Source organism: Chaetodon auriga, chromosome 9, assembly GCF_051107435.1.
Source record: "Chaetodon auriga isolate fChaAug3 chromosome 9, fChaAug3.hap1, whole genome shotgun sequence".
In the NCBI taxonomy this organism is placed as follows: domain Eukaryota; kingdom Metazoa; phylum Chordata; class Actinopteri; order Chaetodontiformes; family Chaetodontidae; genus Chaetodon; species Chaetodon auriga.
In genome coordinates, this window is record NC_135082.1 from 17,287,291 (window position 1) to 17,312,703 (window position 25,413).

A 25,413-nucleotide genomic window follows, 5' to 3' on the forward strand; every position below is an offset into this window, starting at 1 on the left:
AGGGCTGCAAAGTCAGTGGGTTTACATCCAAACAAATACATACAATACAAAGGATTCGAGTAATTAATGCCACTCGCACCTGTAAGCTAAAAGGTCTCTGTTTCAAAGTCCAGAGCTCTAACCACTGTACCACTTCTTCACAAATAAACAAATAAACAAACAAACACACACACACACACACACACACACACACACACACACACACACACATACATACATACATACATACATACATACATACATACATACATACATACGCATGGAAGAGGACGACGAAGTTAATTTATGGGATGTGTTCCTGCCTATCACCCAAAATATTAACCTACGAGAAACTACAAGGTAAGTCAGGACAAACTATGCCACAAAGGAGATCTGTGCTGAACTGATTTGGTCTGCTTGTCTTGATCAGCGATTGGGCGCAGACGCTTCAAGTTCAGTGGCTGAGAGAAAAGAAGGGTGGAGATTATTATCATACTAGGAAAACGCCGTTTTTTACGCGCGTTGTGGTGCGCACAAACGCGCGTATTTTACGCGCGTTTTGATGCGCAAAACGGCGTTTTTTACGCGCGTTCTTGGAGGACTTCATTACGGCGTAAAAAGCGGCGTTCTTTTTGCGCATTACGGCGTAAAAAACGGCGTAAAATCTGAAAAAACGGCGTTTTTTACGCCGTAATGAAGTTGAAACGTGACTGAATGTAGCGTATTTCTGGCAGGAACGGCTTGCCATACGAAAATACCAAAGTCCGCGCCGCCACGCCCCATCGCGCCGGCGGCGGAAACGACAGTAGATCCCTGTGTGTTAAATTGAATTGGCCTCGGGCTGAGAGGAGAGGTTTTCAGGTCCTCCTTCTTGTATACAAAGCCCTTAAATGGACTTGGACCAAGCTGCATTGCTAACTCCCTTGTTCACTCTTTGCCTTCAAGAACACTGCATCATCTGCTGCTGGTTTACTGGAGGTTTCCAGCACGACTGAAAAAAAATTGGGGATGCAGCTTTTGTCCATTAAGGCCCAAAGCTCTGGAACAGACTACCTATACATATCATGTAGGCAGCTCACTAAAAATCTTTAAAAGAAAGCAAAAACTTACCTCTTCACTTCAGCCTTTAACCAGCTTTGACTCTCCTGATACAGACCTTTTGTGCTTTGCCTCACACTTCTGTTCTGTTGCACTTCTTTTAAATTATCATATGAATGGTGCTATGCAAATAGGTCTACACAGAAACAATATTTCACAAATTTATGTACATCAAAGATATATCTGACAATGCTCACCAAAATAAATCAGCACAATACAGCAGCTCAGCAACACTTGCATGGCTGTTGACTTTTGTGTAGTTCACAGCAGTGTGTGTGTGTGTGTGTGTGTGTGCTTGTTTTACACTGTTATTTACTTATGTATATTATTCAGACAGCGTATTTTAACTGATAGTTGTATCACAAGTCAATCACAATGAATGAATGAACACAAAATCAAAAACATTCTTTGATTCTTCATAAAAGAATTGACGCATGCTGCTTTTTCTGTCATCAGTCGGTTTTACTGGTTCATCTTGATCGTACAGTTGAAACCAGGTCCTCTAGATCATTATCTTGCACTGGTGCATTCAGGTCACAGATCACTCGGATCACAGTCACGGCCAGTCAGTGCACGATGAGCCTGAACGTCCCAGGGTTGGTGGTGATGATGCTCTTCTACCTGCTGGTGCTGGGCACCGGCATCTGGGCTTCCATGAAGTCCAGGCGGGTGCAGAAGAGCAGCCAGGCAGACCGGACAGAGATCACACTGCTGGGCAACAGAGGAATCAGCCTGGCGGTGGGAGTCTTCACCATGACTGGTGAGTGTGAGGAACATCTTGGATGAACTACATTTTTTAGTCAATCAAATTAAGAAATGAATTAAATTACAGGGACCTTTGATTTCATTTTTTTTTTTAAAAAGGTCAAGTTGAATACGCCCAACAAAGTTGCTCAACGCAAGTACAGTTGCATCACAACTTAATAATACCGGAACTCAAACACTTCCTTATTCTAATAACTTTGATGCACCTATTTCTCAGTTAATTAGTTGGTGAAAAACTGGCCAAAATGAAAAGACATCCAGACTAAAACCTTTTTAAGCAGGTGTGTTTAATGTTTAAATGTTTAACAGAGTGTTTAACTACATGCATTTTCATTATCGCACCTTATTTTTGCAACTGTTAACTTGTAACCCTTTTTACAAACAATTATCAGATTAGGGGGTTAATCTTGTGTCTTTTTTAAAAAACCCTCCTCTCCCACTTGATATTTGATCTACTGTATCTACTGTCTGTCTATAATAGCATACATCTACACTTTTCATTGACAATTTGTCTGTGTATGTGCGTGCATATGCACATGTCCTACAGCGACATTTGTTGGAGGGGGCTTCATCGTTGGTCTGACAGAGGCGGTGTACACTCCAACCATGGGACTTACCTGGGCTGTCATGCCAGTAACAGCAGCCCTGTCTTTCATTGTTGGTAAGACAGTTTTTCAGCTTCTCACCCACTAATTTTTTTTTTTTTTTTTTTTTGGCCAGTTGCAACATCACACCGGAGGGGAGTTGTGACATCATAATGACCCCCAGCCAGTAAATCTAAACATCGAAAATATTAACGTTCAGGGTTCAGTTAGGGTTTTTTTTCTGATACATATGGCTTTAGGTGTGCTGTATACTGAGTGGACAGGTATTGTAAGACCAGAGGCTGACCGGACTGCCGGCAGTTGAGTGGCAATGTGGGTAATGTAGGTGTCAGGTATTGACATAACAGAATGCGTGGAATAAAAAACAAAAAGATAACACCTCTGGTTCTGCTGCATCAGTTTTCATACTTTGTTAGTCTGTCTGGATAATGTTATAGGAGTGCACTGTTAAACTGGTGCAGTTCTGTTTTAAACAGACAAATACAGGCATACAGTGCATGCTGTGACACATATCTGTCTCCCTTTGTGTGATTCCATTTTTTAAGGTGGACTCTTTTTCGCCAAAACAATGAGAGACAGAAAATATGTGACAATGATGGACCCTTTCCAGATCAAGTATGGAAATTTGATAAGTGGAGTTCTGTCTGTGGCACTGCTGATATCTGACATCATCTGGGTTACAGGAACTCTTATTGGCCTAGGTAAGTGACTCCGATGTTTCTTTTCCCTGAAAGTCACATTTTTACAACAATACAATTTGCTTTCTTTATTTATTGCAACTTGATGAACATACATGATTTGAAATGCAATGGTAAAAACAAGCATGTTGTATGTGGGACAGTATAATGTTTCCAGGAATGTCACCAGGTGACATGCTGAAACATTTTTCAATACTTCAGTGACATGACAAGCTAAAAAAAGATTATATGTTATGCTGTGAACCTGCCTCCTGTCAAATACATTACTATGAGGGGAGCCTTGACATCTGAAAAACATGCTTAAATCCCTTCACCTTATTAACTTGTCAGACTGTAAAATTTGGGGTATTTTAGCCTGTGCTTAAAGTATTTCAAATGCCAGTTTTACACACTGAAATTCAATTGTGAAATATTAAAATAAAGCTGAGGAAAGTTCAGTAGAACAATGAACGTTTAACAGTCTTAACAATTGTGACAAAATTCTGTTGTTTAGCTGAAGTTCAAATCATCTATCAAAACTTTAATTATACTGATGTGCACCGCTGAACAGAATGAGGAATTATTATGAAATAGTGTTAAATGTATTAACTTTGTCACTTCATAGGTGCAACGATGAATGTGATCCTGGACTTGTCCTACACTCTCTGCATTTGGATCTCTGCCACAGTGGCCATCATCTACACACTGCTGGGAGGCCTGTACTCTGTGGCCTACACAGACATCATACAGCTAACACTCATATTCTTCAGTTTGGTGAGTTCTTCGCTTACATAGCTTATAATGAGACATTTCATCTTGAAGCCTGTCTGTCTGTTTTCTACTGTACTGAGACAAAACGTCTTGTCTCTTGTCATATCTTATGAACACTTATGGTGCCTCACTCTTATCTGCTCATCATACCAGCATACTGTATGGACATTCTGAAAATGCACCGCTGTCAAACGGCTTTACTTTATCTGGTGAATTGTTTTCTGCAGTGGTTATGTGTCCCCTTTATCCTGATGAACCCGCATTCAGCTGACATCACAGAGACTGCTTTCAACTTCACCTACCAACCCCCCTGGATTGGTTCAGTGGATGAAGAAAGAGCATGGAGGTGGATTGATAACTTCTTATTATTGGTAGGACTACATTCAGAAATTTTGTACTGTTTCTTGTGTTTTCTGCGCACGCAGTCATCGATGACGACTGGACCAGTAGGCAGTAGGGTGTCATGCAAACAGGCCTTTTTCCCTTGAAGACATTACGATGAATCATAGGAAGAAAAACACAAGTGTAAATGATACATTTAATGATGGCTGAATTCCATTAATCTGTTTCAGTTTCAAGGTCCTGTCACCGTTAATGCTGCCTTACTGTCACACTGTCAATACTGACAGAGCAGAGCCACACCTGTGCTTTACTAATGACGCAAAGCTACAGTCACAGTACGTTTCCCTTTGCCGTGAAAAGGGATTCAATGTCAAGGTTCTGGTGCTGGTAATAAATAAATATTCACCAGAGCAATCACAAGATATAACAGTGTTAACATTAAATTTATTGTCTTTGTACTGTTTTTAAATTGACTATATGCCAAAAAGGCTTAGCAAATTACCATATTCTGTTTGATTTATGTTTTACACGGCGTCCCAACTTTTCTGGAATTGAGATCGTACTAAAAAGGTTTGCTTCTATTGGCGACGTAGCACATCTGCTCAGTCAAAGCTGAACTCTGACCTGTGAATCCACCGAGCCAGCATCAATAGAAGTGAATGGGAGACCGAGTGAATATTTGTCATCACTCCTCACTCCCTTACTATTACGTCTCTATTGTAGATATCAAAAAAGACACAAATGCTTGAAAAAATACTTAAAAAAGAAAATTTCCAGTGATTATGAATGTCTATTAATGTTCTTTTGTTTTGGAAATGAATAAAGGTGAATCAAGACTAGATTATACTATGCAAATTAAAGCAAATTTAGCATTAAAAACTTATCAGCGGCCTGTAGCTGAACTGCTAAATTAAGTTTTGTCACACTGTGCAAGAGGTAAGTCACTGTGCCTATCCCAAAAACACTACTAGGTACTGTTTACTCAACTATTTCCTTTACTCAACAGTTTACTTACCGAAGTACTGTACACACAGTTTGTCTCAAGATGATGGCTGAATCAATCTTATTTTATTTATTTAATCATATTATTAGCCCACCCGGCTCTTGAGTTTTGGATTTAAAAAAATAACTTAGACGTTCCTTTCGTCACTCGGCATCATTTAATTTGGAAAGTGAGAATTCACTGTTAATCACTGTGTGATATGTGAAAACAACCAATGGTCAGGATGACACACATAAGTAAATACTGAAAGAGTGGTTTTGTTTGTTGTTCACAAGGCTCTTGGTAACCTGGGATATCAGGACTTCCACCAGAGGACCCTATCAGCATCTTCGTCAACCACAGCCAGGACCACCTGCTTTATTGCAGCACCAATCATCTTCATACTCGGATTCCCATCTGTGTTGATTGGAGCAGTTGCAGCATCAACAGGTACAGCAATAGAATTGAATAGGAAACAATAGTGAGACTATATCATATATATCGTACATATCATCATTTATCCTTCACTTTTACATTTTTCGGTGTCAGACTGGAACATGACCATGTACGGCTCCCCGTCCCCATTCGAGCGCGGAGAGGCCAGCCAGGTTCTGCCCATTGCTCTGCAGCACCTCACCCCATCCTACATTTCCATCATCGGTATTGGAGCTGTAGCTGCTGCCGTGATGTCATCCACAGACTCTGCTTTACTGTCAGCCTCCTCCATCTTCACAACCAACATCTACAAGAACATCCTGAGGACCACGGTAAGAGGAGACCGGAGGGGAAGAATAAGCTTGTGGTTATTTCTTTTCTGTTTCAGCTGTCAGTCTTTTTTTTTTTCCCCTGCAGGCATCAGAAAGGGAGCTCCAGTGGACGATCCGTGTCACCGTGGTGATGGTGGGCTTGGGTGGCACACTGCTCACCTTCCTACATAACAGCGTCATGGTTTTCTGGATCCTGGGCTCAGACATAACCTACACCATCATGTTCCCTCAACTCGTCTGCATCCTCTTCTTTAACATATCCAATGGCTACGGCTCCATCATGGGCTTGCTAGTTGGAGTGTTGTTGAGAGTGCTGAGCGGCGAGCCATCGATAGGGTTGTCTATCATTCTCCACTTCCCAGGTTGCACTCTTGAGGATGGCGTATATGTCCAGCACTCTCCTGTGAGGACTATCTGCATGTTGTCCACCATCTTTACCACTCTGTTGTTCTCCTACCTGGCTTCACTGCTCATCAATAAAGGAGTGATTCCTGAGGGGTGGGACGTTTTCAAAGTGAAAAGCCAAAAACCAAGACCAAACCGAACATTAATGAGCAATAGCACCACAAAAACAGACGAGAGGGAGAGACCTGAAGTTGAGAATGAGACTGAATTAATGTCGATCACAAATCAGCAGGACTGAAAGGGAAATGATTTGATGACATGCTCAACAGGTTTTGCACGGAGCTGCATTCTCATCAGTGAAAGTACTCAGACCTTTTTGTTGTAGCGAGTAACATAACGTGTTAGTTTTGCAATTCAATTAATCTGTAAACAATCAATGTAGTAGTTCTCGGGCATAGCTGCGGACAGGTGGGAGGTATCTAGTCCTGTGGTGTCGGTGCACCTGTGAGACTCAGCTAACAACATGGTGGAGGGAGAGGACAGCCTTTGTGTCATGGTAGTACTGCCATTATTTTGAATTTGTGGGTGAAAGGGACAAGGACATCACAGTGCAATACAAACTGTGCCTTGGTGATTTGTGTCTGTCAGCTGCAAATAGCTCTAATTCAAATTTGTAGAAGCACCTGCAAGCAAAGCACAGCTCCTCAACACTAAGAAACCCTTGGTTTCTATTTACTTTCTTGTGGTTTACTTCAAAAAATTCCATTTTTTTTTTTCGTTGATGTTGAATTAAAAAATAATTATGTTGTTGATGTTGTATGAACTTGTTAGGCTATATGCATTGAACTCATGTACCCTCTTGTTACATTTTTTTGTAAGTAAACATAATGTGAAGGATCTGTTATTCCTGCTATTAGCCTGCAGAGTAACAGATCATGAGCCGTAGACTAGACAATGAATGCGATGCATCCTCTGGATAATATAATCGACATATGCAAAGAACCGCAAAGGGGTTTTTATTTTGGTAAAAGGATTCTAATGAGTTACTTTTCTCAGGAAATAGCATTGTATCATACAGTAATGAGTTACTTTTAAATGGCAGTAATCTTGTAATGTAACAAGTTACTTTTAAAGGTTACCCAACACTGATTATCATGACTCTATTTTTACATCAAATACCTAATCTTTGTAAAATTAAATACGAGTATTAGAAAATGTTAGCAGCGTCCGTCAATATCTCGGGAGTCTTAATTTTGTCCGTTACCCTGCGCCGTATTCGACTACAAAACAAGGAAGTGCCTGTGCAGCTGCAGAATGATGGTCAACTGCGAAAAGTAGCTGTCCTTTGGTTATCCTTCCAGTAGCGTGTTAGGTGAGATGATGCATAGCGATTTAGCCATCACATTTTAATGTACCAAGCTGTTCAAATGTGCGGACGCGTTGAGCTGAACAGATTGAGACTTAGCTGGTGCGTAAGAAGTTATGTTTAGCATGGCGACGTTGCTAACCCGATTAGCTGTAGCCACAAACCGTTATCGTTCCCCTGTAATGGCCGTTTGTTAAAAGTCTGTTGAAAATGTTCCTCGTGAGTGACATTTTCTAAACTCGACGTCTGACTTTAGTCCAGCTGGTTTCGCAGAATGGACGCAGCGACCCTCCACGACCCAGTAAATTCGTGGTGGTTGCGGATACCAGTGAACTTGTGCGTGTGTGAACCTCATGTGTGGAAGTGATTGCGGTCTGTGTGGAATTTAAGTAAACAGGCTGTAGTTACACTTCTTCAGCGTACATGCAGATACACTAACATTAATTTTAGGCTTGAGCAAAATTTCTTTATATTTTTTTGGATCCGTTTTCTAATGACAATGGCTAAGTTTCATTTAGTTCAGTTTAACGTGGACTGGTCCATCTGCAAGATACCCAGTGCCACCCCAGCAATTTAGAATTGCAATCCATAAAGTTGAGAAACTTACGAGAGACCGACGAGCAGAGGTATCCTGACTTATCCATCCGCAATACGGTTCAAGGTCCAAAAGAGTTGGATCCTACAATTCCCATAATGCACCTTTATAAACTAGGAGACAAAGGAGATCAAAGTTGCAAACTAGCAGGGACAGAGAAAACAAACACCGAGTAGGGAAGTCGAGTCGACCCTCCCTGCCCGGGAATTGCCCATGTTTGTAATCTTCATTCAGCACCGGTTTTCTGCTTAATGTTTGTAGTCTCCAAGTCAAATTATACAGGTGATGTTTCTGAGTGATTTTCTCAGACTTGACAAAGCCACTAAACATATTATACATCTGTTTGCACAGCCTGTGTAGTACTTGTTAGGACTGGTAAATTGAATTTGACATGTAAAATCAATGAAGGGCCTATTTAACAAGGTCACTTACATCAACATATCAGATCAGTTCACGCCAAATGTCAAGTAGAAATATGAAGAGGAGCTTGAACTGATGTGTCTGAATTTCTATGCACTGCCCTCCAGCAGCTTCTTTGCACATTAATTTCCATTTTTTTTAATTAATCTCAACAGCTGACTAACTCCATTGCGGAAATGGAGGCTGGAGGAGGAGAGGAGAGTCTGGAAACGCAGGGGGCTGCAGCAGCAGCAGCAGAACCAAGCTTTTCTGGACACCGGCAGAGTTCTGCAAAGCAGGTTTGGGCTTCGCTGGAGGAAGCAGCCCAAATGAAAACAGAAGGGAACGCTTTCTACAGAGAGAAGAACATTCGCTCTGCCATCGGGCGTTATCACCGTGCTCTGCTGGTCCTCAGAGGCCTCGACTCTGATGTGATGACGTCAGTGAAAGGATTTGGACCTGAGTCACCTGCCCTCACACCTGAACAGGAGGCTGCGCTGAGAAACACACAAGTGGACTGCTACAACAACTTAGCTGGTAGATAAAACATCACAGCCATGCAAAGTTCAGGGATGACAAGAGTACTAGATTTGACTTAAACATCTCCCAGGTTCTGTTTAAAATCCATTCAAGTGGGAGCTCTTCAGAAAACTATTGAGTAGTTTCATGTCGTCACTAGTTTTATGTGGATCCATAGCATGATCATTTCAGTGTGAACATGCCCAACCAACAAACCTCTTTGCAATTCAGTGATGCTCTCAGCTTTTTCACTGATTGCCTAATGAAGCAAATTGGCAGCTACAGCATGTACAATATTGTGTCTTACATATGTACATATATCTCTTTCAGCCTGTTTGCTGCAGAAACAGAGTGTTGACTATGCACGTGTGCGGGAGTACAGCCTGAGGGTACTGCGGTGGCGACCAGGTGATGTGAAAGCACTGTACAGGGCAGGAGTAGCCACTCTGGAAATGGGAGACGCACAGACTGCCAAACAGTACCTCACCCAGGCTTGTAGTGAGCAGCCTAACGGTAAGAAAAGAGCTGTCACATCAGGATCATCCACAGCAGGTTTAGGTCATCCTCCATACAAATAGTCATTTATTTCGAATTTCTCATTGCGGTCTTGCACCTCGTCGACACAGGATGCATTCAGCCACAGTAATGTTGTGCTCTAGTGTTTTGGCAGCACCAAAGTCTAGTACAAAGTCAGTGTAGTTACATGACTCACTGAGGGGAAAATGGACTCTGGCTTAGAGTGTGGCAGCATTTTTCTTTCCAAACCCGACCAAGAGAGTAGTAACAGAGCCAAACCTGAACCTGGGAGGAGTTCTGTTTTTTATGTCTGAGCCCAGTGCAGTTAATGTAAGCTGAAGCATCAAATGTGTCGTAGCCTGTCATGCAGCTGTTCGGCCTGCATTCTGCACCCTCCGTCCATATGTTGCTACAAGGCTGAATTTCCAGTCGTCTTGCTTTCATACCTCATCAGAGCCCCAAATGCTTTACATTCTACATAATTAACTGCTACCCGTCGGTTTCGGGTATCCACACTCTGGATCACAGCAAAGCGTGTAGTTTGACATTTTGGGGAATTGACTTATTTGCCTTCTTGCCAGCAGTGAGATGAGAAGATGAATATCATCTCATATCCAACCGTTAAATCTGAAGCTACAGCCAGTTAGCTTACTTTATCATAAAGACTGAAGAAACATCCAGCGTGGCTCTGCAAAGGTAAAAATCTGCCTACCAGCGCCTCTAAAACTCACTAATTAATCAGAACTAATTAAATTATATCTTGTCAGATAAAATGTCCAGATAAAATATTTGATGCTCTATAGGTTCAAAGCAGGCAAAGACCAAATTGCAGTGAGCCTATTTCTTGGATTCATTTTATCAGTCAGTTCATTAATTTTCTTCTCACTAAAGACAGGTTTTTGTTTTTTTTAATTTTTTTGTATCTTGATGATTGTTGCTCAAGGACAGTTGACTCTGTCAGAGACCAGATGGATAAATCATAACCATGCATGTCATATCTCTCCACCCCTTTCTTGCATATTTTAATACCTGTGGATCAAGATATGCTATTCCAAGACAAAACTTGTTAATTTCTCTGTTGCAGATGCCAATGTAAAGAAGCACCTTCAGAGGGCTGAGGAGAAACTGAATCGAGAGTTACAAAAAGAGAGGGCCATGTACCGAGGCATGTTTTCCTCCAGCCTGAGGAGCAGCTCCGGAGAAGGGATTAACCAAACCAACCGAGCTGGAGAGGGAGTTTAGCCTGCCATCTCAACCAGCCAAACAAAGCCTCAGCCTCAGAGAGACTGCGTTCAACCTCAACTGATCACGAATTAACTGACGAATGTTCACACATTTCCAACCCCTAATCATCTTACTGTGTCTCCTGTAGGTGTTAATAAGGTGAGCGTAGCAAAGAAGAATCGTACAGCATACAGAATACTGGAACGTGGTCAACAGGAAAGTAAAAATGTCGCTGCTGAAAATAGAAAGGAGATGACAGGAAAGTTGGTTTCCTAGCAACACAGAAACAAAGTTGTTTTTTTGAGCCCAGAAGAGCGAGAGTTTGGATATTTCACAAAATGCTTCTGAAAGCTAAAGTGAGATTGTTCATACACTACTCAACAGTCTGGTTATGCCTTTATGATTACCGTTGTCTGGTCAGTGCTTTAATGTTGATTTTGTGAGTTTTCAAGTAAAATATTTTTTATAAATACTGTTCAAGCTCAGACATCTTCTTAAAACTCATTTCCTTGTAAAACGATTGTACAATAAGTATTTCAGGCACAGTACATGTTTAGATATAAGTTTCTTTTATTAATCGTAAGCCATGAGAAGCCACATTTTGTCTCAAATAACTCATCAATATTTTAACCGTTCAATATTTATCTGAAAATCCTGAGCACAATATCAAGTTAAAGAGTATTTGCCTGGTTTTGGTCATTATCTGGCCAATATGATTGTACTTCAGAGGCAGTATTGCCCATAAAAGAGAAATATCACATTCTCACAATAGCTATAATTACTGAACAAGTCACAGAGCAGCATGCAGACGGGGAGTGTACACATACACATTCATACTAAAGGTTACAGGAGGATTCAACCAATGAAAAAATGAAGCTGCTAATAGCCAATATTATGAGCTCATATTCACTATCTGTAAATGAAGCTACTTTTCAGCCACAAAAGTACCCAGAACAGTGCTCCTGTTGAGATGTCAAATCCTTCGAAACAGCATTCACACTGAAAAACCCTCACTAAAAGTTTTCTAAAAGGTTTGTAATTCTTTGCAGTTGCTAAAAAGAATTACTCAGCTGTCACCTGTTTTCTTCACTGGCATTTCTCTGCTGGGCCATGCTGCATCCTGTAGCACTTGCTTGCTACTGTAGGGTGCACAGTTTACATTAATACATTGTCAGTGAGGAAAGTCTTTGGGACACAGTGCAATCGTTTGGCTACAGAGCACTCTTGATTATGCTGCAGAACCTGTTTGGAGCAATTTCACATTTTGTAGTTTTTGGGGGGCTGAGAAAAGTTGTAATGTCTTTAAAAATTTTGAAAAACATAACTAGAATGAAAGAAATCAGAAACAAAATTAATAGTTAGGTTTTACAGGCTTTATGTGCCTGAGAGGATCTTCCACCATATTGGTGGTGGATGAAAGGACTGGCAGACATCTTATGGCCAGTAGTATAAACCAATGTGTCAATCGTACATCTTTGAAGCTTGAAAATTAAAAATGATGGCACATCCTTGAGCATGAAATATAATACCAACCATCACTATTGTTTTGAACATAACACTTGAAAGATGTATTTACTGTGATGTTCATTTATTGTACAAGTGTCACTTCTTAGACGGCTTCCGTTTGAGACTCAGGGACCTCATGGAGCCAAACACTCTCCTCCCCAGGTCCCTCAGTGATCGAGAGCGCTGGAGGGGCATCCGTGGAGGAGATGGAGAAAAGGAAGGGGAGGAAAGAGGGGAGAGGGAATGGCAGCTGCCCTCCAGGCTCTGAGAACGAGAGAGGTTGAAGAGGCTAGCAGTGGAGGACAGGCGTTTGTCTTCCTCCTTTGCGCTCAGCAGTCTGACCCCTTCCTCTTTGCTGATGTACATGCCACCTTGCCCCACGTCTAACGAGGACACCCAGTGTGCCCGCTTCGTGGGCTCGTCACTGTGGTTACGAGGCACCAGCAGGCCTTGGGACTCACTCCTGAACAAAGCCCTCCTGGAAAGCCTGAGGCTGGAGCTGCGTCTCTCCCCTTCTTCCTTGCCCCTTTTCTTTGAGAAGATGGGGGAGTTCTCTACTTTTGGCCTCTTGTCACTGCTGCTAGATGAAGCCTTCAACCTTCGATGCTCCCTCCTCCAGCTTCCGATGCTGTTCCTCCTCCAACCATAGCCATACTCAGCTCTGTCCATCTCCTCCCTTTCGCTTTCGGACTCTTTGCCCCTGAAGCGTCCCTCAAAGCCCCTCCAGAGTTTGTTGGAGGTCTTCCTGGGTGTCTGGGCCGCTGATCGGTCCTGCTCGTCACCCCAAACAGAGCTATAGTCCTCTCTCTTGGCATAACTGCTTACTGTGGCTGCCCTGATCAACTTGTGTGAGGCATGCTTTCCTCTGTAAAGCCCCTCCCCCTCCATCCTCCTCCAGCCGCCGCTACTCCCGTTTCCTCCCCCACTCTGCCGAAGGGATCCACCCCTTGGTTGGATGCCGCCATGCTCCAAAGGAGAGCTCCTTGTATTGGTGCGAGGCAGGGAGCACTGGAAGGGCGCATCCCGTCGGAAAACAGATAGCGGGGTGGCACCCAGAGGGGATGGCTGGAGAGGCCGGGGAGGGGAGCGGCCCCGGGGGGTGGGACGGGAGGCTGGGGAGGAAGCCGTAGAAGAAGGAAGCTCGGATGAGGGAGGGATATGCTGGTAGTGGCAGTGTGAGGAGTAGTGGGGAGAGGGAACATGGATGGACTGATATGGATGTATGGGACTGCTGGAGTGTGAGAGAGGAGGGGTGAGGCTGGCCTGAGACTGTGGAGAATGGGTGACACTGAGGGACAGCTGTATTGGTCTCTGGGGATTCAGGTCTGTCAGTCTAGTATAGTCATGTGGCTGATCAGTCTGGGCTGTCAGGTGAGTTTTACTGTGACCCTTCACCTCGCCTGCAGAGTCAGTTTGGAAGCAGTCAATATCCAGCTCCACACCTTGTTCCATTAGTCCAACCACAACAGCCCTAGAGAGGCCAGAGAGGCGGGAGATCTCCTCCACCATGGGGGAGTCTTCACTTAGCATGGGACTGGAGCTGGACTCTTGGATCAAGCTGCTGCGCTGAGACCCAGGGGCTGATCCAGAATTTGTACCAAACACTGATGGTCCAGTCTCAAGTGGAGCACTGCTACTCCAGTCTAATGAGCGACAGAAAGCAGATGACCCAAATCCAGGACTGGATCCAGACCCCGAGGTGACCTCCAGGGAACTGCGGTGGCTCAGGCTGCTTGGACATGTTGAAATGCGAGGGCGAGTCCTAAGTGCTGGGGTGGGTGTGGCAGAGGAGAGTGATGTAGCAGAGGCTGTGGAAGCTGCAGCAAAGTCGTTCCTCAAAGCTCCACAACTGCCATTTTTGGGATTGTCATCCAGACCCCGGCTAGAGTTTAAACCAGGAGTCAGGTTCAAGTTGAGGTTGAGATGCAGATTTATGTTCAAGTCCTCTCCGGTTGCTGAAGGAAGGTTACCCAGGTTGATTGAATTCCTTGTGGCTTTTTTTCCAGTGCTGAGGCTGACTCTGGCAGAGTTTCCCAGCAGCGACTTGCAGGGAGTGATGCTGAGTGAACTGCGGCTCTCGAAGGCAGAAAGGGACTGGGTTGAACCGTGACTTTTGCCAGGAGTACAAAGGCCTCTGTGCATGACTGGACCAGGGGTGGCAGCTGAAGTGAGATCGGAGGTGGACAAGGTTACCCGACTGTGGTACTGGCGAGCCAGTCGAGAGATGTACTGCTCCAGATGGGTGAAGGAGGCCAAGGCAGGGGGCTGCTGAGACTGGAGAGGCAGAACTGGATCAGCGCTGGACTCTTGTGGTTCATCTAGGGGTCCTTCAGGGCTCGGAGAGGCTGATTGCTCCTGGCTCTGAGAGGTGAAGAGGGGGCTCTGGAGGGCGACGGCGTGCAGCGGGCTGGGGTAGGTGTACACCTCTTTGGTCCGACGGGACACCAGGTCTGTACAGTAGCGAGGGTCCAGCTGGGGTTTTGGATGGAGGGAGGTGGCAGAGGAAGAGAAGGTGGGGTCGAGAAATGGGAGGAGGGTGGAAATCAGGGAGTCACTGTTTCCTGAGCAGAGTTCAGACAGAAAGCTCAGACCAGTCGCCTCAAGGTCACTTTGGACTGTTAATAGACAAGAAAAGAACAATTTGAGACAAAATTTTGATTTTAGATTATCATTACCTAAATATTTATTTATCATCTCCACTGATTTTTATAGCCAGAACACAACTCTGAGCTATCTTCAGTTGACCCTTTTTGAACCAGTTCCAGCCAAATGCTGCAAATTCATATTTACTTGGATGGAATTACATGACATGGATCTACTGTCTGCACCAGCTTACCTGAGACTGGTGTCCCTTCTGTTGGTTCATCTTCAGGTCTGTTCTGCAATGCAGGCTGCTGCTGCTGCTGCTGCTGTGGCTGCTGCTGCTGCTGCTGCTGCTGGTGGTGGTGGTGGTGCTGCTGCTGCTGCAGCGGTGGCTGCTGCTGCTGCTGCACTCCACCTTCTGACCACAGGATGTCAGTGTTTTCAGCAGATGGAGGAACCTGCTCCCACAGCTTCATGGGTCTGGCCAGTGGCACTGATCCTCCTGGAGCAGCATCACTGGACACAGAGTAGCAAGAGTCCGAGAGAGAGCTCCCACTCACCGAATAGAAACCTGGACAAGAGATAAGAAAGGAAATTGTGTCTTATGCTAACATCAAAGTAACAATATCCAACAATTCTAATATAATATCCAACAGCACTCCTGATGTAGGCCAGGATATAGGGCCACCGAGAACCCTGACCTCTCTAGTTGTGCTGTAATACACAGCCTGTTATTTCATCTATATTATTAGTAATTCTCTAAATTAGAGCTTGTACATATTGTTTGGTCTACTCCTATTTTATGTTGTTACTGACTTGTTAGGTTTTTTATTTTTCTGTGGACTTCACAAGTTATGTTAAATTTAATTCAAAAATGGCGACAAGAAAAACAAAACATCCAGTAATTCCTGTTTTCTGTAGCAACAGATTAGTGTAGTTTGGATATACAGCATATAAAGAGAAACGGGAGGTGAGTAGGGTCAGTAAAAGACCACCAATTACAGAAACTCAGACTTCATTAACAAATTCCAGCTTTGATCCAGTGTTTGACACGAAACACGTAAGTACCGCAGTGTGAAACCCCAACACCTCGCTCTAAAAATAACACCAAAATCTTAATTAAAATGTCAGATTTGGAAGAATTAAAGGTTAAACTAACTTCAAACCTAAAAATTTTTAGGTTTGAGTTGAATTACTTGCTAAGTAAAAGAACTGTATAAAAGAAGGCATGCATGAGTACATAGCAGGGAGAGGAATGTCTGAGTTGGGTGTAGAGACGCAGAGACCACAGTTATACAACAAGGGTGAATAAGACTTTGGCAACAAAGGCTGAAAAGTTGACAGAGAAATGAATGAGTTGGTGCCAAGTCACACAGCGCAAGTAAACAAAAGTAAAAAGAGTACTGTTAATGTTTAATGGGACTTTTCTTACACAAGGTGGGCTGAAGTTACATCAGAAGGTGACACACTGTTGGTCATTGTTCAGGTCGGTGCAGCGGGCCACTCACTGTTGACCACTGAACACATTGTCCAGTGCTTAGGTGTGTGTGTTTACCTGAACTAGGTCTGGAGTCGCAGTCCAGATGGATCGTACCACTGGGGTCCGGTGTTGGGGGAGACAGCAGGTCAGAGGGGGCATCCCAGGACAGAGTAGACCAGCGTGAGTTACTCCCCCTGCCAGATGAGGAGTGGACCGTCCCATCCCCCGTGTTACTGCCACAGTCCTCTGGGCTGCTCTGACAGGGCAATACCACGATATCTGAGGGAGACGAAGCCTGAAAAGAACAAAACGAGTGATAGCGATGAGCAATATACTGACAAATGCAGATATTACAATATCTATGACCAAAATCTCTAAATTCTGTCAATAGGTCTCATGATATGAAAAAAGTACAGAAAACCCCATACGAAAGCCATCAAACACCATATTTAAACAGAGGCAGTGATTGCTCTCTCCCCCCATATAAAACTACTTTTTACCATGTGACCAAAATTACATAATCAACTTTCATGATGGCAAACTATACCGTCTCCATGACAAGTGAGCAATTCCTCCTGCTCAGGACATGATGTCAGTGGACCTCAGCATGAGCAAACCACTGTTTCCAGTGTCAGGAGGGAACACTGGATGGTGTCCACTGTCATGCACGAGACAGGAGACCAAACCTGCTGACAGTGTAATAATGTCCTGTATGCTGTTTCCTTTACTAACATGAATATCATCTTCTCTTTTTATTATTCTGAATCATCCACTTGGATAATAGAAATTTGTACACCAGTAGCAAAAGACTCTATGATCACTACATGATCCCACCGGAGATCATTAGGCCGTTATATTGATTTACTGCCCAGTTCTTTATGGAGGCCTTAAATAAGAGAAAATGAAAATTGAAAAATTAAATATCACTATTGTGTCCAACAACAAGCAGTGATGGAAGAGAAAAAGCACAATAATGTAAAAATACTCCATTACAAGTTAAAGTCCCACTTAAGCACAGAAGTGTTATCAGCTAAATGTACTTAAAGTATCAAAATAAAAACACTTGCTCTGCAAACAAATGTCTTCTGTGAGTGAGATGTTATTACATATGACGTCATTAGATCTCATGCATGATGAAACATTTATTTAGATGAAAAGTGAGAAGTTTAGGGGGGAAATGACATCTGAAACATGACCAGAGGCCCCAACCAGACACTGTTTCACTGCAAGACAACAAGGTTCGGAACCACTGGTTGAATCTTTAAAGATTTATTGTATCACATTTATTTATGTTTTCTATGTAAATTAGAATCTGAAGAGTTGCATCAAGTAGAAATACTTAAAGTACGTGGACCTCAAAATTGTACTTGGGTAATGCAATGCAGCTCCTTGGCACTGCCTGTCTCTGTGAGAGTCGAGACACAGTTAGACCCGTGTGAAAAGACATGTAGGGCTGTACCTCCATGATATAATTTACCAGAAACACACTCCGATGACGTCACACTGCTTACTGGAACGAGGCCCCACACACAAAAGCAACAATAACAATCACCCCGGCAAGTTAGCAAAGTGCCTCCATTTCCTAGATTAGTGAGGGCTTGGTGGAGTAACCCCCGCCTGTAATTATCCTCCAAATCCCCAACCCACCCCTCCAGGACAGCAGCCAGGAGGAGCCCCTGCATTAGACTGATCGAGCCCAGACAACAGACACGCTGTGAGTGGCACTGATCAATCCTCTTGTTACTGAGGAAACAATACAGGTAGTGACTCACTGCTGGGGCGACAGGAGGGGAGGGATTCAGAAGATAATGGGAGAAGACAGATGACGTAACAAAGAGCAGCCGGAGCGGCAGAAGGGAAGAGGGGAGGAAGGAAAAGGAGCAAGAGTGACGGACTTTGACCCGTCTTAGGCTTATCTCCCCTCTTCTTCTGTGAGATCAGGAGCTGCCTCTCACTCCTGTCCCCCGTTTTTATTTTCCTCTCCTCCAGTGAATCTGAAGTGAGTCGTGGCTGAGTGGGTGACCACGAACCGAGAGAGTGAGAGGGACCAAAAAAGAGACAGGGACTGAGAAACAGGAGAGTGAGTCACTGAAGGCAGCGAAGGGAGGGTGAGGCGGGGAGGGGGCGAGCGGTTGCCGGGTGAGGGAGAAGGGCATCTTGAAGGACCCCCACCTCCCCCACACCCTCCCCTCCCTCCCACACTTCTGTAATATCCTCCGAGCCAGCCGCCCCGTACTCACCATAGCTACAGCTGCTCGCTCTCTAACTCTCGCTCGCCTCTCCTCCCACACAGAACCACAACAGCACAACAGGCCCGGCGAAATATTCAACTCATCCTCAGCCTGAACACACACAGCCCAGCCTTGTTGTGACTCCCGTTGCATGTGTGTTCTGTTTCCTGTAAAATCCCACTCACTGCAAACGCGCTTCTGCATCTGTGAGAGCCTCAACTTAAGTTTGCCATGTTAGCACACAATGCGTTGCACACAACAGGATATAATGTTACACACAGACCAGTGCATGATCAAATCATAGGAGGCTGACAGACAAGTGGGTGGGGGTCTGCCCAGAGCTCTGTAATATGATACTCTTTGATGAGTGGGAGCAGCCCCTCTGAAACAACACGAACACAATGTCTGAGGTCGATGGGATGATAATGCTACAGTGATTGCAGCTGCGCAAGCAGCACACCTCCTCTTAATAAGTGCATTATGTCATTACAGCCAGACAAATTGCAGCGGTTGCCATGTAGAGGCAGAATAACTTGGTCGACCAGTGTAGGAAGGAGCGAGTGTTTGGTGAGAAGTAGTTGCTCGGCGCAGTATTTATTGTTTCATGCATTATTAATGCGGTATTGAAATTTAAAGACAGCCCACGCCGTGCATCTTCATCTTCATCAGCGAGCGGAGCCATGTGCTCCAGCTTTTCTGAAACATTCAGGTAAATCTCTCATTGAGCGTGAAGGTATCAACGTTACAGACAACTTTTTTTTTTTTTTTTGACGGTGAGCTCAGAAGGATCCCGAGGCCAAGAACCAGAGACAAAAGCTGTCTCACTCCACACGTCAGGGTAATGGCTCTCTATGTAAGATGATGCTTTCCAATGCTAAACCTAATTTCAAGACAGGCTGCCTTCAGTAAGAGAGCACTGCAGATGGTGTAGAGCCACATACTGTATGTTACTACACTACACATACTTCTTTTTATGATCCATTCATGTGCTGGAGATTTTCCTCAATCATTTAATCTCAGCCATTTGTTCATGAAATGCTTTTGTTTTGTCCAACCAATGACCCAAAACTTAAAGATATTCCATTTAGTATTCTGTTAAGACAAGAAGGGGGAACTAATTTTGACATTTTATCAACTAAAACCTGTGAGTTTGGGGCATTTTGTTCCTGGAAAGATGAATCTGACTGATTGCTGCAGCTCTGTCGGAGGCTCCGCTGCATAATTTCTACTTCTCCCACTTCCTGTCCTCTGTGTGCTCTCTTCAGCGACAGCGGACAATTTTATTTTTGAACACTGAATGGCGACAATCAGTATTTCGCCAGTTTGGCCTTGACACCCTTTGTGGAGGGTTGCTGATAAGTGTGAAAAGACTCAAATGTTACATGCTGGGAACTCAAAGTTTTCTTCTAGTTTACACAATACAGAATACTTAATTTGGAAATCAAAGCTGGTTCTATTTGCATGCCCAGACCTGAATTATTTATGCTCCTGAAACATATTTGTGCAAATTAAACATGTTTTCTTTCCACGAGCAGCGTTGAAGAAGCCATGGTTTAGCTTTTTTTTTCAAAACCCCGCGTGCTTCACAAACATATCACATGGCTGCAAAAAGGAAGAGAGTCATTTTAAATTGCATTGTTTCATCACAGATGACACCATACAGCCATAATAATCCCGACGTGCCAAATATGGACTTACACAGCGATACATTCTGCCCCCTCTCTGCCATTAAAGAGAGAAAAGGTGAATCACATTTCAAGAGTTTAATTCCGAAAGAAAAAAACAAAGCTGGTGTTAAAGTAGAGCGCATTATGTTATGAGTCATCTAATCCTCGGCTGACAAAATAGTTATATTTTTAAAAGCAGACCAGTCTGTGTTCCTCAAAGTAAAGAGTAATGAATTTCAGGAAAAAAGGATATAATGTGTTTGGGGATGAAATCTTGGCAGTAAGCGTATAACTTCTCCACCTCTATGGTAGTAAATACACAGCAGGCGCTCCACCCCCCCCACCCCCCTTCCCTCTCCAGCTGCTGCAGTATTATGGCCACTTTTGCGACAACAAGAACAACAATTTGTCTCCATTTATGCAAATGTTTCGTGTGTGTGTGTGTGTGTGTGTGTGTGTGTGTGTTGGCGGAGGTCGCAGCGAGCAGAGGGCAGGTAGCCAGGCTGCTCTGCTACACTGGCAGCTCCCTTCAGAGGTGAGAATGAGCAATGCCGCCCGGCCTCTCCACAGGATATCTCAGCACCACAGGGGGAAAATACAGAGGAGATGTTGGGAGGTGGGCGGTGAGGAAGGCAGCGCATTGTGAGCTGCACTTCCATGCAGATGCCCTCGCTCAGATGGGACCTGAATCTCTGTCCCTGCACTGATAAAAACAGGTTTCATTACGTAGAGTTGTTCTCTTCCTCCTTTGATTTAATACCATTTTGTCGAATAAATACACCGTTCTGCAAAATGTGACCTCAGCTGTGGCCCGATTTAGGCTGAACATGTATTAATGCGCCGCAGGCTGCTGACTAACACAACTCATTAGTATCAGGCGCACACGTTCACAGTGTAAAAACACTCTGTGCAAAGCGGCCGGGGATGAAGTATCTGTTACTTTCTCAGAATAACAATTTAATTCTATCGATGCAGACGAGGACGACCCATTCAGGGTCTGAGGTGAAAAACTCCCCAGCACCAGCACGCCCTAAACACAACATGAACCTGTCATGTCACTAGTTTGTCAAATCTGGAAATGACTGAGATAATCTAAGACAGACTGACTTAGAGCAGAATCACATGCACGGCTCTGCACTCTGTGCAATGCAGGGAATCCCCTTAAAGTTTAGGTCCATGGAAAAACATCAGTCATGCGTTCGCTGATGACGTTTTGGTCTTAAACAGCAATTTCACTGCTGGAAAGAGGATCATCTCATTCAAAAAGGCTGTCGATGTGGTGGAAAAGTGCAATTACTGTTGAAACTGGTACCCTATGATAACAAAAATGGTTTGTGGTATTTCCTGAAGCTGAAACTAACCATTATTTTCTGGAATAATCCTCTTTTTTGGAAAAAATGTTGAACAAATATTCATCACAGTTTCACAGTGTCCAGGATGACACCTTCAAATTGCTCCTCTTTTCCAACCCACAGTCCAAAATCGAAATACAGTCAGTTTGCTCACACAAAAGACAAGAAAAGCAGCGAATCCTTCCATTTAAGAAGCTGTAACGAGGGAACATCTGACAATTTTGCTTGAAAAATGACTTAAACAATTCATTCCTTACATATGGTTGCCAATTATGTTTCCGCTGATCCTCTAATTGAATAATTTTTCAGCTCCAGTCCTTCCTGCTGCTCTGAAGATTCAGTATTCTCTTGCCAATGCCTGTTTTAGATTAATTAATTTATACATCCCCCGTTTCTAATCATAAAATATTGCTGGATGCACTCACAGTCACTTTTATCCTCTCCTTTTCAGCATACTCTAAATCTTAATGCCTTCACAGGTTCAAATTTAGTTCATGTTCAGGAATCAGAGAGCAGACCACCTGCAGCCTCAGTGTTCAGGCCTCAGTGTGGGACCTGTTCACATCCTGTCCTCCTGTATTACATGTCAACCCACATTCTCAACACAGAAAGACCTGCGTATGCATTTCAGGGTGCAGTAGGGAAATGGGTTACTGTATACAGTATGTGGGTGTGTGTGAAGAGATGCACATCCTAACCTTTCTGTCACACTCCACTGAAGCGTTTCACAATAAAAGACCACGACTGCACCTTAAGCTCAGGACTGGATGACGGACGGATGGAGTCTACAGTACCTTCATGTTGTGATCAGAGTGATCTGAATGCAAACTGGGTGCCAAAGTGACCTTTACAGCTGATGAGCTCACGGCCAGAGCCAAGAAATGCAGCAGTGTGTGGTTACTGGCTTGCATGCACCTGATTTCAGCGCCTGTATCCCACCACATCCTCCTTTGTAACCTTGAGGTAGGGCACAGAGCCAGCCAGACAGGAGCTGGTCCTGGTACCCTGACCTCAATGACATTTGCTCCATGTGACGGCCTCACACACACACACACACACACACACACACGCACGCGTATGCACGCACACACACACACTGCTGCTGTGTAAAATGATCGGTCTGCATGCTTGGATGGTCTCTGGCACCATCTCACTCAGTTGGGTTTTCAGCTCTCGGCACAGCCATGCGCCGCCAGGCAGCGATAAAATCTGTCTACTGAGCCGCAGAGGGACTGGCTTGTTGGCAGATCACCATCATCCCCGCATCCATATTTAATAATCTCGTCATGTAGAGATCTGGGCTGACTGACCTGTTGCCTACGGGATGTCGCAGAGCCATGTTCGCCATCCGAGGCGGCGCTATCCGGGGTTCCACTCCCCTCCTCCGCCGCCCGTGGCTCCACGTCGTTGGGCGCAGCCGAGACTCGGTCCTCCAGAGCGGCGTCCACCATCTCCAGGTGTTTGCACCTGAGCACCTCCAGCTCCAGCACCCCAGCCAGCGTCGCTTTGAGACGCTCTCCGATGCGGACGCGCTCGGTGCCCGACCAGAGCGAGTTCACGCAGCCTCGGCGGCCGGCCATCCTCGTCGGGGTGCCGGCGGGCGGAACGGGGGCGCACCGCTGACCACCGCTCAGTCGCCGCGCAGTGGATGAGAGGAATGAACGGGCTAAGCTCCTGCTCCAGGTAGCGCAACACGGGTCCGGACGAGCGATGGCAACATAGCAGCTGCTTGAATTAACGCAAAAAGGAAAATATAATCCTCACCATCTAACGTGCCATGCAGCCTACAGCCTCACGCAGCCCTGCGGACTGGCACAAGACTAGAATTAATGAATCCACCGGTACAATGAAGGAACATCAACGAGCCGCGTCTCATATTAATCCAGGCTTAATTTCCTGTTGACACCGTCCCTTTTTTTCATGTCACTCCTAAGCTTCCCGGTCCAGCGGAGTTACCATGGTGCCGTGCTCCGTACGCTGCGTCCCCAATGAGACAATGCAACAGACGGACGGAGGCTGATAACGTTACATGTGGGAGCAGGCAGGCAGAGGAGGAGCCTCTGCACCAGCGCTGCACGCCGATTGGTCGGAGAAGTTTTTCGAATGGACGCGTGGTGAAAAAGAAAATCCCCCGACTGTCCAACTTGCACCGCACAAGACGTGAGAGGACAAATAGTCACATTCCTACAGTGTTCCCATAGAGCTGGCGAGGAGATAAAGTGACCTCAGCGCGCTAGAATACATTGTAATCACCAGCGGTTTCATTGTAGGCTGCAGGAGTAGGAGTATCCCCCAGGGGCCTCAAAATAGTCAAATTAATGATGGCTGAATTCCATTTAGCAGCTTCTGTTTCAGGGTCCTGGTATTTTCATGCAGCCTTACTGGCTCACTTGAGTCATAGAATTTTTCCTACTATGACAAAAAAGATCATTTGCATCACAAATAGTGGTGTCAGAATCTAGTTTCAGACCTTATCATCATGGTGCACGATCCCAAATAAAGTTAGCACCAACTGGCACACCGTAAACACGGGGTGTGAGTTATTCCAGAGCAGGAGCATTGTTTGGTTTTGTGTGCAGTCTGCTGTGTGCACAAGACTTTTATGGCCACCTGGAGGCAAAAGATAACATGCACAGTGTACAGAGGATGGCAGGTTGGGTCGGCAGGGGGGCAATAGGAGCATCTTTTTGCCTGGAGCCCTCCACCGGGTGAATCCAGCCATCTTTTCTGTTATGTCAGAACACTCAGATTCTCAAACTAATGGTTTAAGATCTCATTATATGATCAAATTTGTCGGCTACATTAGCAGAGATTTCTGTTATTTTGGTAGATACAAACTCGATGGCAATTCTTTTAAATGTACTTCATACAGATCATATACCATTTATGGATATGTAGCCTTCAATTTGAAAAGAATCATTATTCAGGTTTTATCAACTAGATTCGTTTATAATGAAGCAGAAAACAAAAAAATCTAGTTTGAGTGGTGCTGATATGCCAGTTGTGCTTGGCAGGTGCAGCGCACTTTGCTCTAGTGTCGTCTTGCAGCCAGCAGAGGGCGATCTACGCCCACAGCATCTGTCCCTCATTATGTTTCTACATAACTGACTTTAACTAAAGGCCTCTCAGGTGCCGGTTTACTGACAGTGCAGAGAACAACATATGAGAATCACAGCACTCTGGTGCAGTACAATTCAACCTGCAGCCTCCAAAAGCATCACTGAACCAGCATGTTTCAACAAAAACTGAATGTTTTCTTTCATACAGGGAGGGTTTATTGCAGAGCTGTTGTATCAGACTGCTTTAATTTGAACAGGTGTACCTAATAAACTGGCAACTGAGTGTATATACTGTAACATGGCACATGGTAAAACTAAACAAAATGAGAGTTACATGTCGAGATGTCTGGGAAAAAAAAAAAAAAAAAAACTTTAACTTTTCAACCAGTTTTAGCCAAGTGGACAAAAAATTCTCAAGGCCCATTTAGCAGCTGCTCTGAAGCTTTTGACCGTATCACATGTTCCTTATCAGCAGTTAGAGTTTGGCCAGAAGTGGAAGAAGCACTCAGACCTTTACTTAAGTCAAAGTATACCACAGTGTAGAAATACTCTGTTAAAACTGAATTTTCCCCCTTGGGATCAATA

General features: G+C 44.3%; 3 protein-coding genes across 4 annotated transcripts; 2 read left to right on the forward strand and 1 right to left on the reverse strand.

Annotated features, from left to right (window-relative positions):
* The first annotated feature begins 1,649 nt into the window (after positions 1–1,649).
* LOC143325911 (high-affinity choline transporter 1-like) lies at positions 1,650–7,025 on the forward strand. The gene is made up of 8 exons (XM_076739289.1): positions 1,650–1,837; positions 2,390–2,503; positions 2,993–3,148; positions 3,750–3,898; positions 4,123–4,266; positions 5,516–5,669; positions 5,769–5,986; positions 6,072–7,025. Exons 1-8 carry the CDS (start codon positions 1,654–1,656, stop codon positions 6,627–6,629), a joined length of 1,677 nt encoding a protein of 558 aa, XP_076595404.1. The 5' UTR covers positions 1,650–1,653; the 3' UTR covers positions 6,630–7,025.
* Positions 7,026–7,596: 571 nt separating this feature from the next.
* Positions 7,597–11,420, forward strand: ttc9c (tetratricopeptide repeat domain 9C). 2 transcript variants are annotated; one of them, XM_076739172.1, is made up of 4 exons: positions 7,597–7,703; positions 8,868–9,228; positions 9,541–9,723; positions 10,811–11,420. In XM_076739172.1, exons 2-4 carry the CDS (start codon positions 8,889–8,891, stop codon positions 10,966–10,968), a joined length of 681 nt encoding a protein of 226 aa, XP_076595287.1. In that variant the 5' UTR covers positions 7,597–7,703; positions 8,868–8,888; the 3' UTR covers positions 10,969–11,420. The 2 variants fall into 2 exon arrangements, with proteins under 2 accessions (XP_076595287.1, XP_076595288.1); XM_076739173.1 differs by having other exon boundaries at positions 7,617–7,698.
* Positions 11,421–11,504: 84 nt separating this feature from the next.
* Positions 11,505–23,769, reverse strand: LOC143325832 (uncharacterized). The gene is made up of 4 exons (XM_076739171.1): positions 23,080–23,769; positions 16,595–16,814; positions 15,293–15,610; positions 11,505–15,071 (listed from the first exon to the last, which is right to left on the reverse strand). The coding sequence occupies exons 1-4, from the start codon at positions 23,347–23,349 to the stop codon at positions 12,553–12,555; spliced, it is 3,327 nt and encodes a 1,108-aa protein (XP_076595286.1). The 5' UTR covers positions 23,350–23,769; the 3' UTR covers positions 11,505–12,552.
* Between the last annotated feature and the right edge of the window lie 1,644 nt (positions 23,770–25,413).